We start from the raw sequence: 17390 nt of genomic DNA on the forward strand, positions 1-17390 counted from the left end.
ACAAAAGTGGGAGATGATGCTTAGTCTCATTCAAGGAAAGGCAGAGCTTAGCCTTATGCAATTAGGGGAGGCATGGAGTAGCCTCATGGAAAATGAGAGACGATGCTTAGTCTCATGCAAGGAAAGGCAGACCTTAGCCTTATGCAATTGAGGAGGAAGGTCTTAGCATCATGCAAGAAGAGGAGAGAATGCTTAGTCTCATTTAATGGAAGGAAATGCTTAGCCTTATGAAATTAAGGAGGCAAGGCTTAGCCTAATGTAAGAAGAGGAGATAATGCTTAGTATCTTGCAATGGAAGGCAATGCTTAGCCTTATTCAATGTTACACCCCATATTTTCGTACGTATAAGTACGCCATAAATAAATTGATATAAGATCGAAAATGAGATATTACATTTAACATTTTCGTACGTTAATCGACGAAAGTTCAAGAATGAGATTTATTTTAGGATTATAAGTATTACACTATTTCCAGTAGGTGATAAGTAAATTCGTGTAGGTAAGAGGGGAAGGAAGTCAAAGAAAACGAACATTCGTCCAAGTTTGGCATGTTGAGATAAAATACGGCCCAAGCTAAAATACTCGATATTTATGGACTAGTACCATACGAGGTACCACATGACCATGATAGTAAGGTGTATAAGGTATGTGAAAAGCAAGTAGTATTTTAAGTAAATTGAGATAATTCTTAATTATGCGGGTAATTGGTTAATTATTAAATTAGTGAAGAATTAATAAGTTGATTAGGGAGTAAGTGGAGGATTAATTAAGGTCTTGGGATAAAGACCAAGGTGTCAAGCGTGGCAGCAAAATAAGTGATAATTGATGACTCTTAAGTCACCTTGAAAATTTGTCAACATTTAAATTAAATATTCTATTAGACTCTTAAGTTTTATCTATATGTTTTTCTATATTTGGAAACTTCAACTTCAGATCCTTAATATATGAAATTGCATCTCCAAGCAGTGATGCCTTGCCCAGCTTGGTAACATACGGAACATTATCTCTTAATGCATAGAACCTTTGGTTTAATTTCTATTTCCTTTGCCTCTCTGCTTCAACGTAATTCAAAGTTCCTCCCGTCCAGTTTCTAGCTCCCTTCTTTGCTTCTTTGGAGTTAAAGAGTGTATCAAGAAGCCGAATGTTACAGACGAATATATTCCCTTACTTCGATCCGTTGTTACATGTTGTCGAAATTAATGTGTGTTGGAAAGATTGTCAAGAGAACCGACTCAAGTATACTAAGGCTAAGATTTTACTTCATTTTGGCATGATCTCGTCATTACACAAGTTTGATAATGAGGTATAAAGAAAAATTCATATCTCGGAATTTACGTATATTTTGCTAGTCTTACGAGTTACGTATATTTTCCTAATTTTGTAAGTTACAATATTCTCATTATCGGGACTTCATATTTATTTGAGTATTTCCTTCTTCTAGTCAAGAGAGCAGAGAGTTTATATATACTGTATTATAGTATTTTCATTACCATCGAGCTATAATCAATGGGCAGGCCCCTATTGGGCAACCTCTGATCAGATGGTAAGTTATATACCGAGCGTACTGTGGCCGAGCACCTATGAACGAGCCCAGTTGGTCGAGATACAGAGCCTAGTATGGCCGAGAGCCTATGAGTGAGCCTACTACGACAAAACAATTATATATATATATATATATATACTGAGCCTTATAAGGCTGGACAACTATTTTACTTACTATATTGAGAGAGTTGAGTCATTATCAATAGGTAAGCATATCTTCTGATTATTTTTAACTTTCAGTTACTTGCAGTTATTATATTATCAGTTAAGTTTCAACTTACAGTATATTGCCTTACGTAGTCAGTACATTATTTAGTACTAACGTCCCTGTCACGCCTCCTTTTTTAGGAGTAATTCTCATATAGGGCAAAAATCACGTGCTTACAATCCCTCTTTTGGGGGCACTGCATTTCATGCTTACAGGTTCAGATAGGCAGACGTGTATACCTCCTCATTAAGTGTTGCCGGCCAGTTTAGTCAGCATTCGCAGTTGTCTTGCAATGTGGCCCATGGCCATTGTATGACATCATATGTTCAGAGTCCATTAGTTGCAAGTTGGTATGCAAGGATAGGTGAGGCACCATGTGCCGGTCTCACCCCTAGGTTCAGGGCATGACAAAAGTGGTATTAGAGCAGTTCTGTCCTAGGGAGTCTACAAGCCGTGTCTAGTAGAGTCTTGTTTATGAGTGTGTTGTGCACCACACTTATAAGTCGGAGACTACAGGGCATTTAGGAATGTCACTCTTTCTTCTTACTCTATATCGTGTGGTAGAGCTCACTTATAAGAATTCAAATTCCAAACTTCTATTTTTTCGTAATAAGACGCTGCCTATATTCAGAAAGACGATCGATAAGAGATATAGCTGTGGAAGTGTTAAGTTAGAAGAACTCGATTTTGCATCTTGTTTATGATGAGTAAATATGAGGTTTTCAGTAGATCATGCATGTACTAAAAGGTGTACGGATCTTGATAATTAGCTTTTAGGAAAGAATACTTATCCACTTTTACGATAAAAAAGAACAAGAGAATCAGAAAGTAAACATAAGTTCCAGCAAGTAACAAAAGCAAGGTGAAAAGGGGTACGAGGTATCCAGTTAATGAAGATTATTGGTATTTTCTACTCAGGCAGAGAGATATGAGCATTTAGAGTTACCTTCAATAGTAATAGATATACATAAAATCGGCCACATCTATCTCAGCCATGCCCTATGGGAGCTAACAGATATAGTTTAAGAGAAGGACAGGATAGCAGGATCCAACTGAGGCTAGAGTAACCCAAAATAACGAATGGATGGTTTGTGTTAGTTGACATTTCCGAAGGATATTACAAATGTGCTAATGGACCTCCTTGTGAGATACCTAGATGGTGCACTCTAAAATAGTACAACTAGACATGAGTACTACAAAGGCGTGCACTGGAATCCTGGAAGGGGTAAATATTACCTTAGTATAGCTCCCGTCCCTAGTAAAGAAAGAATGTTTGGAAATTCGAAGAGCCAATGGATAGAGTAAGGGGAGCTAAAAGCAAAAGAATGATTTGTTTGAGTTTTCATAATAAAGTGATAGATAGAAATATTAGCAGGGAAGTATGAAGAGGGATAATGAAGCATTATAACAGAGATGTGATACATGGATAACAACGGTAGAGTGTTACAAAATCTATAGTCAAATGAAGAAAAAGATGAGAGATGATGGGCCTTAAAGACAACAAAAGAGTATAGGCCATAATGTCATATCCTCATTTCAAGAAATAAGTTCGCGACTCTAACGTGATTAATAGAAGGAAAAGTTTGACCCCAAAGTGATAGAAATCAGTATGGACTGGTGAATAAGATAAACTAAACATGAATTAGGAACTGAGCGATTTGATGATAGTCAACATCGTGAGAATTTCAGATTGCATTCTAGCAATAATATAATGGACAACAGAAGAAGATCTATGATGAAGTTAGAGAATGGTCATTCAGGGAGACGCTTCCCTAAAGCAAGCAATATGAGCAAAGTTAAGCTTAAGGTATTGCATGTGCTAGTTAGACTAAGTGTCACCATCGCGAGTAGGGAATTTTGTATCCTTGGTACATAAGGATTAATGCAAGGTGAGTAAGGGTCATTGATAATTTGAAAGGACGCCGAAGATGAAGATGAAAAATATCTATAGGCAGGTCGTCATAGCTCCAAGTCTTGGTATTCCCCAAAAAGGGGAGAATATGGAATAATAAAGGAAGAATGCGATAAAAATAAGAAAGGGATGAGATTGCACTAATCCAAATGTTACATATATGCCATGATTCCAAAACGTTATGCAAGCATAATGTCAAAAAAAAGGAAGTAAGGGTTCCTGCCCGGGATTTATTGATAGATAAAGAGCCATTACGTGAGGTAAGTTAAGACAAGGAAATAACCCAATAAAGATCATGTGGAATATGAATATGAGAATGGGTCGACGAGTAGTTAGTAGTTGATTCAGGAAGAGCCTAGTCATGACTAGACAAGAAGTTACAGACAAATCAGTGGATCATGTAAGATAAATGTAGTAAACCCCAACATGGAGAATTCAGCCTTTCGGTAATGTCATTATAATACTTGAGATGTATTCAAATAGGAGTCGGGGTAGTTAAAAGTACTGTATGAGTATTATGGGGATAAAAGAATGTTCCATTGGGAAGACAGTCAAAATATCAGTTCAGAAGCAACCCTACAAGTACAAGGTCACAGTGGTAAGCAACTACGAGTGATTATAGGCAAGGAGGACATCAAAAGGTCCGTAATAGGCTCACGGCTTTACAAAGCTCAAGGGTCCTCCATAAGTACTACAACCAAAGACTAGCTGAGGAAATAATGAAGAAGGCTTCAACCTAAGCACAACAACCTAAAGAAGAGATGGTTTTATAACACAAATCTCACAACAAAAATTGTATGTACTCCAAAAGAAAGTGGTACCTACCATGGCTAATGAGTGGGTAGTAAAACCAAAAGTAATATTTGATACCGTATGAGTTGCACAAATTTTTTGGCATGTGTGAGAACTCAGATAAGCTAAGTATGCACACAACAAGGGGGCAAAAAGACCAGAAAAAGCAATTGCTTACGTTTAAAGAAAGCTGAAATGGAACGAAAGGAATTATCCGATTCATGATCCAAAGTTAGTTACACACTTAAGAGTTTGGACTTTTATACATGCATCATATATAGCCGTAGAAGATTCCGATATAAGTTAAAAGAAAGATTTGAGCCCAGGTCATAGACAAAAGATTGAATATTTTATCATGGATATTCCTCAGCACCCATGAAAGGCTATACATAATAACTAATACCATGAACCTCATATCGGGAGGTAGCTTAAGCCTACATAAAGGATAATCAAAAGGAGGAGGAATATAAAGAGTTACATCAACGGAGTAAATCAGGGATCTGATTATTGGACCCAGAAAATTATAAAAATCGTGATTAATAACATTACAGAATTAATCTTAACATCAAAGGTACAAAAGAGATTACACAAAAACTATATTTTATAATGGCTCTACAATAAAGCCAGTTAAAAGAAGTACCGGCCTCATAAGAAGTCAGTATGAAGCTCCCACCAGATTTTATATGTACCATCAAGTGCAAGTATTATAATATAGCTTCACATTATGGACGTGAATTATACCTATATGGAAGGGAGATCATGAAAGAGATAGAAGATATGATGCGATGAAGGTAACAACGTACGGGATGCTCAAGGGCAGAAGATCGTGAATAGTCCATACTTCAGATAGAAGGTTAGAGGTGTTGGGATTCAGTATCAGGAATGATAACAGTGTCGTCAGTGGCATACCTTCTAGCCTATGGTTTCTAGGTACCGAGAAATCTATACAAGAGAGTAAAGAAGAGTTATAGATGATGAGATATCTCGCTGGATGTTCTAGAATAACATAAGGAAATCAAGGGTGCAAGCAAGTTGAAGAAAGGTTGTGAATAGTATAAATAGATATGTAGAGGTCGCAAGCTAAAGTATAGTAAATCGACGAGGTTTTATGATAGGAGTAAAGATGAGAAAGGGCGAGTAAGAAGGTGACACTAATGGATAAGTTCTTAGGATTAAGCCCATGAAAACAAGAGAGCCGATGGGTTCTCTAAGTTATAAAAGGCTCAGTATAGCCTGGATAAACTAAAAGAAGTCTATGACTAGTAGCATTTAGAAGACATGGAATGCTGACCTGGTAATGAAATGAGGGTGTAATTGTGACAGATAAAAGATAGTGTTCGGACCTTTGATTGAATAATGATTTGAAGAAACAAAGGAGGAGGAGAAGAGATTTCGCAGGCGACACAAGATTAGAATACCCCCATAAGGTGAATCACATCGAGATACTATGAAATACGATTACGGAAATCACTTCAAATATTCCTTGATGCAACGTAAGCCCTAGTGGCAAGGTTTTACGTCAGAAGTTTCAAATTATCAGTGATATGTTGTAGATCAATATTGAGGCAAATCATAATGGATGGACAAAAGTCACAAACTATAAGCTGACATCAGGATGTCATTCTTAAGATGAACAGTAACGAGGAAAAATTAAAGGACTTAGACTTATGCATATAGGATAACTAACGAGAGTAAGCTGGAATTTGGTAGCAGACCTCAGCAACGATAAATCGAAGTAAGAGTTACGGTATAGTATGACCTATATTCATACAGTAAAGTCATATGGATGGATAAACGAATCTTTGAAGTAAGGTATAACAATATTCGTAAGTTCAACAAAGTACCAAGCGAAGAACTTCAGTATATCTATGGTTTCCTAGAGGGACATCTTGCCAAGCTACGTATATGTTCACAAAGTGAGGCCTAGAGATGGACTAAAAGCTAGAGTAAAAAGGAGAGAATAATCGCAAAAGCGCATTTACAAAGTTAGAATCGTACATGCTATATGATAAAGGTAGCAACAGTTACAAGATTGGAAAAATTCTAACCACGAGTCGTGGTGTGAGAAAGAGGCTTAGAGGGGGAATGCCCTGGCCTTTAGAATTAATCACAAAACAATTTCCAAGATGGCAAGGAGAGTAATAAAGTATTCGGAAGACATAAGTCAGGAAAATAATAAGTGCATCAGTTAACATTCGAGGACGAATGTTCCAAAAGGGGGAATGATGTTACATCTCATATTTTCGTACGTAGAAGTACACCATAAATAAATTGATATAAGCTCAAAATTGAGATATTACATTCCACATTTTCGTACGTTAATCGACGTAAGTTCAGGAATGAGATTTATTTTGGGATTATAAGTATTACATTGTTTCCAACAGGTGATAAGTAAATTCGTGAAGGTAAGAGGGGAAGGAAGTCAAAGAAAACGAATTTTCGTCCAAGTTTGGCATGTTGGGATAAAATACGGCCCGAGCTAAAATACTCAGTATTTGTGGACTAGTGCCACACGAGGTACCACATGACCATGATAGTAAGGTGTTTAAGGTATGTGAAAAGCAAGTAGTATTTTAAGTAAATTGAGATAATTCTTAATTATGCGGGTAATTGGTTAATTATTAAATTAGTGAAGAATTAAAAAGTTGATTAGGGAGTAAGTGGGGGATTAATTAAGGTCTTGGGATAAAGACCAAGGTGTCAAGCGTGGCAGCAAAATAAGTGATAATTGATGACTCTTAAGTCACCTTGAAAATGTGGCAGCATTTAAATTAAATATTCTATTAGACTCTTAAGTCTTATCTATATATTTTTCTGTATTTGGAAACTTCAACTTCAGCTCCTTAATATATGAAATTGCATCTCCAAGAAGTGATGCCTTGCCCATCTTGGTCACATGCAGAACATTATCTCTTAATGAATAGAACCTTTGGTTTAATTTCTATTTCCTTTGCCTCTCTTCTTCAACGTAATTCAAAGTTCCTCCCATCCAGTTTCTAGCTCCCATCTTCGTTTCTTTGGAGTTAAAGAGTGTATCAAGAATCCAAATGTTATGGACGAATATATTCCTCTACTTTGATCCGTTGTTACGTATTGTCGCAATTGACGTGTGTCAGAAGGATTGTCAAGAGAATCGGCTCAGATATGTTAAGGCTAAGCGTTTACATCATTTTTGCATGTTCTCGTCATTACACATGTTTGATAATGAGGCATAAAGAAAAATTCATATCCTAGAATTTACATATATTTTGATAGTCTCGCAAGTTACGTATATTTTACTAATTTTGTAAGTTACAATATTCTCGTTATCGGGACTTCATATTTATTTGAGTATTTTCTTCTTCCAGTCAAGAGAGCAGAGAGTTTATATATACAGTATTACAGTATTTTCAATACCATCGAGCTATAATCGATGGGCAGGCCCGTATTGGGCAACCTCTGATCAGATGGTAAGTTATATACCGAGCCTACTGTGGCCGAGCATCTATGAGCGAGCCCAGTTGGTCAAGATACAGAGCCTTGTATGGCCGAGCGCCTATGAGCGAGCCTACTACGGCAAAGCAGTTATATATATACCATGCCTTATAAGGCTGGACAACTATTTTACTTACTATATTGAGAGAGTTGAGTCATTATCAACAGGTAAGCATATTTTTAGATTATCTTTTACTTCTTTTTAATTGCAGTTATTATATTATCAGTTCAGTTTCTGGTTTCAGTATATTGCCTTACATACTCGGTACATTATTTCGTACTAACGTTCCTTTTCTGGGGGTCGCTGCATTTTATGTTTGCAGGTTCAGATAGATAGACGGATAGACCTCCTCATTAAGTGTTGCTCGAGTTCAGCTTGATCGATAAGCTGCCTTTCAGAGTTGTCGGGTCTAGAGCTTTATGTACATCTTGTATATATATGTATAGATGTTTTTAGTAGGTCAGGGAACTGTTCCGATCACAGTATATACATTAGTAGAGGCTTGTAGACATATCCTGTCAGTTAGTGCAGTATGTTGGGCTTGTAGGCCTTGTATATATATTTGGTTGGTTTGTCAGCTATAATAATTATGATGGCCTTGTCAGCCCAGTTTATATTGACATTTAGTCAACATTCGCAGTTGTCTTGCAATGCGGCCCATGGCCAAAGTATGACATCATATGTTCAGAGTCCCTTAGTTGCAAGTTGGTACGCAAGGATAGGTGAGGCTCCAGGTGCCGGTCTCGCCCCCAAGTTCGGGCGTGACATGCTATTAGGGAGGCAGGGCTTAGCCTCATGCAAGCATAAGAGACAATGCTTAGTCTTATGCAATAGAAGGCAGTGGTTAGCCTTATGCAATTAAGGAGGCAGGGCTTAGCCTCATGCAAGAAGAGGAGACAATGTTTAGTCTCATGCAATGGAAGGCAGTGCTTAGCCTTATGCAATTAGGGAGGCACGACTAAGCCTTATGCACGAAGAGGAGACAATGCTTAGTCTCATGCAATGAACAGATAATAAGTAGTGGCAGAGTATTTTCTATCTGGAGACATATTTGTGTTTGGCGGCCTTGAAATTATGAATATAGTGATTTTGGTACTTGTATACTTTCGAATGCTCCGGTCATGTTCATTGTGCCTGCGTCTAAAGAAAAATCGTGAGTTTTGCGGGGAAGGTTGGTTCATGCCTTTGCCTGCTTGTTTTTCTTTGCTTTTCTTTGGAGATCCTATTCGAGTTACCATGGGTAACATCTGGCTACCATAGAAATAAAGTTTTCAAAAAGTATGCATGCATTTGATAAACATAGATATTTTAAAATATAGTAGTTTACGACATCGAGTAATAAATGAACCAATGTCTGTGACACTTTAGAGACATTGCGACTTATTTGCATCAGATTTTTGAGGGTCCTGCTCAAAATTCTACCCAGTTTAGTAAGCGATCCTTCAACCGTTCTGCATGTAACCGAGTTGGCTAGACTTGCTCCGGAATTTTGAGGGTCCTCCTCAAAATTCCGCCCTAGTTACTTAACCGATTCTCTGACTGTCTTGCATATGATGACTTCGGCTGGACTTGCTCCAAAATTTTGAGGGTCCTCCTCAAAATTCTGCCCCAGTTTCTAGTCGTGGGAAAATGAAATTTTATTGAGATGTGACCGAACCCACAAGGCTGCCTACTATCCCCTCTTAAATGGGAATCAGGTCAAGCGTAGTTCAGTTACATCAAATGAAGAAATTTAAATATAGTATCTCTTGACTGTGTCCGAGTTGATAGGCTTTGGCCAAACGTCTCCATCCATTTATGCAAGTATGAGTGCTCCTCCTGTTAGTACCTTATAAATCATGTAGGGCCTTGCCAATTGGGTGAAAACTTTCCTTTGGCTTCATCTTGATGTGGGAAGATTCGTTTCAGCACCAGCTGCCCCGATGTGAATTGTTTAGGCTTGACCCTTTTGTTAAAAGCTTTGGACATTCTGCTCTGATAAAGTTGACCATGACATACTGCATTCATTATTTTTCCATTTATAAGAGCTAATTGTTCATAGCGACTCCTTATCCATTCTACATCACTGAGTTTGGCTTCCTGTATAATTTTTAAAGAAGTAATTTCGACCTCGGCGGGAATGACAATTTCAGTACCGTAAAACAGCATGTAGGGAGTTGCTCCGGTTGATGTGCGAACTGGGGTACGATATCCCAATAAGGCAAATGGTAATTTCTCGTGCCATTGCTTATGGTTGTCTACCATTTCCTTAGAATATTCTTGATTTTTTTGTTGGCATCTTTCGTGGCTCTATTCAATTGAGGTTTGTATGCTATCGAATGCTTATGCTTGATCTTGAAAGTTTCACACATAGTTTTCATTAAATCGCTATTGAGGTTGGCAGCATTTTTTGTAATGATGGATTTGGGTACCCCGAATCGGCAAACAATACGATCCCTTACAAAATCGGCGACGACTTTCTTGGTTATAGCCTTGTAAGATGCAGCCTTAACTTATTTTGTGTAGTAGTCTATGGCCACTAAAATGACCCTATGCCCATTTGAAGCTGCGGGCTCGATTGGACCGATGGCATCCATTCCCCAAGCGGCGAAAGGCCAAGGTGTACTTGTTGCATTGAGTTCATTTGGTGGTACCCATATCATATTTGCATGTACCTGACACTGGTGACACGTTTGGACATACCTGAAGTAGTCTGTTTCCATAGTCATCCAAAAGAATCCTGCTCTTAATATCTTCTTAGCTAGAACGAAACCATTCATGTTCGGCCCGCAGGTTCCAGCGTATATTTCCTCAGGTAGTCTTGAAGCTTCTTTGGCATCAACATACCGTAATAACCCTAGGTCTAGAGTCCTTCCATACAAAATTCCTCCACTTTGGAAGAAATGATTGGATAATATCCAGAGTGTGCGTTTCTGAGTATGATTTGCATGCTCCGGGTATTCTCCTTTTGCCTAGTATTCGTTGATATCATGGTACCATGGATTCCCATGTGTTTCTTCTTCTTCATGAGCGCAATAAGCTGGTTGATTATGGATTCATACTGGAATAGGATCGATGAAATTCTTGTCTGGATGTTGTATCATGGAGGACAAAGTGGCTAGTGCATATGCGAACTCATTCTGGATTCTCGGAACATGTTTGAATTCTATCTTTGTGAATCTTTTCATCAACTCTTCTATGTGATGCATATATGGAAATATTTTTGTATTCTTGGTATCCCAAACTCCTAGAACCTGATGTACTAGAAGATCTGAATCACCAATTACTAGCAACTCCTATATATTCATATCGATGGCCAAATTGAGCCCCATGATGCAAGCCTCATATTCTACCATATCGTTGGTGCACGGAAACTTGAGCTAACCCTCCTAAGCACTTTAATACACTACATTTACAATTAAAGCACATATTCTTCTCAACCAATTCACTTGCCATATACAATAAAGCCCTCTTTTCAATTAAGAACTTGTATATTTTCACTAGCACAAATCAATAAGAATTGGAGGTGTGTATTTTCTCCATTATTTGAACTATCATATTTTTTCTCTTTTCTTTCAATTTTTCTTTCCTTTTTTTTCTTTTTTTCACACACTCCATACATTAAAGTTCATCGGCTAGTGACCTTTGATTTCACTTCAGTGCACCAACGGGCCCTTACATGGTTCCACTCAAAGATACTCCCCAATCTCTAACCTTACTTCTTTTAGCGACTAAGTGCCTTAGGAGGTAGAGGTTCAATCAATATCAAATTAAGAATAAAATGGGGGTATGACTTGTAATGTGGGTGCCAAAAGAAAGTTCTATAGGCTTAAAGGGGCTAGCAACGGAAATTTTTATTTTTATGTGACAAGCACATCCATGAGCAAGCAAGAAAATGCCTATGTCATCTCCTAGATTAGCACAACTTACAATTTCGCTTCAATTAACACACAGGGCAAGTTCTATACTATACAGGATAGCACAGAAAATCAGAAATCCTCACACACACGTTGCACATGACTCAATCAAGACGGTTCTGTTCAACTCTCAAGTCAAGCAAGTACAATTAAATGAGAAATTTAAGCAACATTGCACTATGTGGCATATTAGTAAAACAACTGAGAGAAGGCGCTACAAAATAGGCTATTTACTTTATTTAGGCTTCACATGTCAAACCAAATACATGGGAAAATAAAATGTATGTCATAGCCTTATGTGCCAGCATCAACCATGTCAACGATTATCTCAGAGCGACTCAGTTTCTTCCTAAACTACTCCTAAAAAAATAAAGTATCCGGTTCGAGCTACATCCTTGGAAAAGAACTAGTGCCAAAGAAAAACCAAGGAATACTACCTAGTTATTCTAAAAAAAAATCTTTTTGGTGTTTTTAAATCGGACTTTTATCCCTCAAGAAAATTGTCCATAAGATCCATCGTCGGGAAAAGTCCGAGTTTTTTCAATTTTTTTTTCTTTTGTATTTTTATGTTTTTTAAAGCAACTAAACTACACTAGACTAACTACACTAGAACTACTAAAAGAAACAAATTAAAACAAGTTGATACAAAATATACAACTACAACACAGGTAGTATTCCTTCGACCCTACACTTAAACTATGCATAGCCCTCGATGCAAGTAAAAATGAAAAACATAGTAGGGTGAAAAGAAAAACTCCCGGTCAGTTAGAGTCCACCTCTCCCAACAGCTCTGGGGTCATCATCATCCAGTCCTAGAGGCACCAAAGTCATGGGCCTTGTAGCATCATTCCCATACTCATCCTCAGTGTCTGAGCCTTTGACAGTGTTGACGTCCTCCGACGAGTGAACAGGGCTACCAAGTGCAATCCCCAACATCTCCTTGGACGTGATGGACAAGTCATCGTGAAAATGCATACGCTCCTCGTTTGAAATACCTGCTTTGCTCATGAGTAAGTTCAACGAGTTATAAAGGTACCTGTTGAAGTTTTCGTCTCGCTCCATCCGAGCTACGGGGGTGAGTTTCAACGATGTCTCCACCAGAGATGTGATGTCCATAAGCCCTGACGGAGCCTCCACCACCTCATCATGTCTGTGGTACTCCGACACTCCTCGAAATAGCATATATTGAGTAAGTAAGTTTTCTAAGAAGAACCACCTAATATGTCGCCCAAATCTCGTACAGGCCATCTCACAGAGCATAATGGAAGCCAAACTAATGGGTCGGACGGTCATCAAGAAGATTATGACACACGCTCTAGGTTGAGTGCAATCGCTGCCGTGCTCTGCCGGCAAGGGTCTCGCTTGTACAAAATTCTGCCACACCTTGGCAGCTCTGTTGATGTCGGAGCGCACCATAGAGAGGTAAATGTTGCCTTGCTTCCTTATCCACTTAGCATTGGAATCCACACTGCAAAGAGTGTGACGTATCAGCTTATTGTGTGACGTATCAGCTTATATTTCGGGCTTCTGATAAAGAGTTAGAGTCTCCTTGGGTTAGTATTCTCAGTCGCCAAATAGTCACACAAAGACTCTCTATCCATCGGCACATCCTTCCCTCTTACACGTGAAGTGTCCAATGTGTAATTCCAGTTAGCATACAACTCTCGAACCATGCTCAGGTTTGCATGCCCTGGTCATTCTAAGAACTTGTGCATATTTAAAGCTCGCAGCCTATCAAGTATCTCAGGGAAGTTTCTTTCTAATGTCGTGCTGTTAATCCCCATCTTAGAAATGTACCGACCAGATGGCACGAAGTCCTTGTGCCATGCAATAGCTGCATCTTTAACCAAATCCAAACGAGGCCTCGACATTAATGGCGCCTGCTGAGATCCTTCAACGAACTGTTTTCCCTTGGACTACCATGAAGAGCTTTCTCCCTGCTTGCGCTTTTTAGGCACAGGAGAAGTGGTGGAGGACTTTACAATGCCCTTGCTTTTGCTAGAGTCATCACGAGCCATAGTATCCTGCAACACAATTAAACATGAATGTGAGAACTGGTCAAGAAATATGCCCAAGGTTGTCGTGCAAGTCATGAACTGACCCTACACTTAAAACGGAAGGCACAATGTACACTATGTCACAATTTATTTTTATCATGTACAAGTGTTGAACCTTAAAGCTATGGGTACTCAAGACTTCCCCATGCCACACAATAATGATTGATCATGGCTACGTGAATTCACATTAAGGTAAGCAAGAGGCATATGGTATGCACTCTTCACAACTACTAGACTATTCTAAATTAGTCAAACTTACAAGATTCTACAACATACAACACATAAGATCGATGGTGTAGGGAACATGTATTGCATCAAAGCCACACCCCCTAGCATATAAAAGCATCCCTACACACCCCACACTTAGCCCAAATTCATACACAAATACATCCAGTTACTCAGATTTCACCGGTGCAACAAAATTCTCATTAAAACATTACAACAAACACATTGCGGGCATAAAGTGTGTGGTTCTAATTCAATAATGGTGGAATATGGTGACCTTCCCAATTTTCAACAAAGTAGAGGGAATTCTTGTTTACTACTCCGTATACACATTAAACACACAATTTTCGACCAAAACAAGTCACCACCATAAAAATTTCATAAGAACTACATAGAAAATATATTGGGGATTAGGGCTCTTGGGAATGGAATCATGTTTATCTACTAGATAAAACACAAAAAGAAATAGAAGAGAAGAAGAAGAACATACCTGTAGACTGGAGAAAGAGAGAAAGAGAGAAAGAAGAATTTGGAGAAAATTTTCGTGAAGAAGAAGAGGGAGGTCTGGCAGAAGCAATAGCGTTTGTGCGTTTCTTTGTGCTTCTTCAGGTTTGAATTTGGGTTGTTTGTGTTTGGGTGGGGCTGGGAAAGGATATGAGTATTACGATTGGGTTATAGTGTTAGTGTAAATGAGTATTTGGGTTGGGTTAAATGGGTAAGGGTTAAAAAAATACAACAAATAATGAAATTAAAAAAAAAACTTACCTGGCATACCCAGCTTGGTGCCTCGCACCCTGCCTGGCGCTGGGGTTTTGGTCGACACTGTTTCTGGCACCCTAGGCAGCGCTAGGCGCTGTTTTGTGAATTGTTTTTAAGCATCCTAATCCCCCGAGCCTTATATATACCCAATTTACACGTCCTACATCATTACATCTAAAATTTCTATACCTACAAAGAAAATGCAATACTCTACCTGCTCTACAAGAAATATTAAGAAGTTAAACTAGGAAAGCAATAAAAATTAGGTTGCCTCCCAACAAGCGCCTGATTTAACATCGCGGCAGGATGTATAGTCTCGCTTACTCATCAGCGAGTACAACCTTGGTCTTCTCACGATTGATCATTCCTCCCCAATAATGCTTGACTCTATGACCATTCACCAAAAAATTCCCCTCACCATTTAAAGCTCGCAGCTCGATTGCACCATAAAGAGTGACTCTCCCCACCTCAAACGGACCTGACCATCTTGATTTTAGCTTTCCAGGGAACAACCGTAGCCTAGAATTGAATAATAATACCTATTGGCCTGGCTCGAAGTGACGTGGCTTGATATGCTTGTCATGCTATCTTTTTGTCTTTTTCTTTATAGAGCTTAGCATTTTTATAAGAGTGCAATCTCAACTCATCTAACTCATTCAACTGCATAAGTCTTTTCTCGCCTGCGGCCTCAAGGTCCATGTTCAGCTTCTTAATGGCCCAGTATGCCTTGTGTTCCAGTTCAACAGGCAAGTGACATGCCTTCCCATAAACAAGCTTGTAAGGGGACGCTCTAATTGGCGTTTTATATGCAGTCCTATGCACACATAAGGAATCATCTAACTTTGCAGCCCAATCCATCGTATTCACACTCACCGTCTTCTTTAATATTTGCTTTATTTCTTTGTTTGACAGCTCAGCTTGGCCACTTGTTTGAGGATGATATGTTGTAGCAACTCTGTGGCGAACTCCATATTTAGCTAGAAGGTTATTCAGAAATCGATTGCAAAAATGAGTCCCTTCATTACTAATTAAGGCACATGGAGTCCCAAATCTCAAGAATATGTTCTTTTTCACAAAAGCAGCTACCACCATGTCATCATTTGTTGGCAAAGCAATTGCCTCCACCCATTTTGACATGTAGTCAACTGCTAGCAAAATGTATTAGTTTCCTTTCGACGGTGAAATGGCCCCATAAAATCTTTTCTCCACACATCAAAAAGCTCAACTTCTAGGATGTTATTCAAAGGCATCTCATGCCTCCTTGTGATTGTTCCCGTTCTCTGACATTGGTCACACTTCTTAACAAATGCATGGGCATCCTTGAATAAAGTCGGCCAAAAGAGACCGGATTGTAGCACCTTTGCAGCTGTTCTATCTCCTCCATGATGGCCCCCGTAGGGTGATGCGTGACAATCATACATCACTAATTCCACCTCTGTTACAGGAATGCATCTCCTCATCAACTGATCAGCACATTGCTTGTACAAATAGGGCTCATCCCAGTAGTAGAAGTTCACATAGTGTAGAAACCTCTTTCTAGCTTCAGATTGGATTTCAGGAGGAAGAACCCCACTCACAAGATAATTCACATAGTCTGCATGGATGGGTCTTGGGTGACAACAAAAAGTTTCTCATCAGGAAAAACTTCTTTAATTTGGCCACCCTCCTCCACGTAATCATGATTTTTCTGCCTTGATAGATAGTTAGCTACTTGGTTCTCTATCCCCTTTCGATCTCGTATTTCTACATCAAATTCTTGCAGCAATAAAACCCAGCGCATCAATCTTGCTTTAGATTCCTTTATTGTAAACAAATACCTGATTGCTGCATGATCAGTGTGGACTATAACTTTCGTTCCCACCAAGTATGCCCAAAAATTCTCAAAAGGCCCACACAACAGCTAACAACTCCTTCTCAGTGCTGGTGTAATTCAGCTGTGCATCATCAAGAGTCTTACTAGCATAGTAGATGGAATAAACACCGTGTCCTTCCTGTGGACTAGCACTGCCCAATAGCAAGGTCACTCGCATCACACATAAGTTCAAATGGTACAAACCAATCAGGAGTCACAATAATGGGAACAGACACCAACTTCTTTTTGAGTTCTTCAAATGCCTTGAGGAAAGCATCACCAAAGTTGAAAGTTACATCTTTTTCAAGCATCCTGCACAAAGGAGTAGCAATTTTCGAAAAATCTTTAATAAAGCGCCGATAGAAACCCGCGTGTCCCAAGAAACTCCGGACACCCTTCACTGAAATAGGTGGAGGTAATTTTTAAACCGTCTCCACCTTCACCTTATCAACTTCAATGCCGCTCCTAGATACTCTGTGACCCAACACGGTTCCTTCTTGTACCATAAAATGGCACTTTTTCCAATTCAGTACCAAATTTGTTTCTTCACAACGGGCCAACACCTTGCTTAAATTCCTCAAGCAATCATCATAAGAAGACCCAAAAACTGAAAAATCATACATAAACACTTCCACGAATTTCTCGGTGATAATAGCCATCATGCACCTCTGGA

At 38.9% G+C, this 17390-nt stretch overlaps 1 protein-coding gene across 1 annotated transcript; it reads right to left on the reverse strand.

Moving 5' to 3' along the window:
- Positions 1-15444: 15444 nt before the first annotated feature.
- LOC104239208 (uncharacterized) lies at positions 15445-16002 on the reverse strand. Its single transcript, XM_009793783.2, has one exon. It carries the CDS (start codon positions 16000-16002, stop codon positions 15445-15447), a length of 558 nt encoding a protein of 185 aa, XP_009792085.2.
- Positions 16003-17390: the final 1388 nt, after the last annotated feature.

This window comes from Nicotiana sylvestris, chromosome 8 (assembly GCF_000393655.2).
Source record: "Nicotiana sylvestris chromosome 8, ASM39365v2, whole genome shotgun sequence".
Taxonomy (NCBI): domain Eukaryota; kingdom Viridiplantae; phylum Streptophyta; class Magnoliopsida; order Solanales; family Solanaceae; genus Nicotiana; species Nicotiana sylvestris.

Coding starts and splice junctions, on each gene's coding strand:
- LOC104239208 (XM_009793783.2), bottom strand. CDS start 16,002: ATGTCAAAATGGGTGGAGGCAATTGCTTTGCCAACAAATGATGACATG.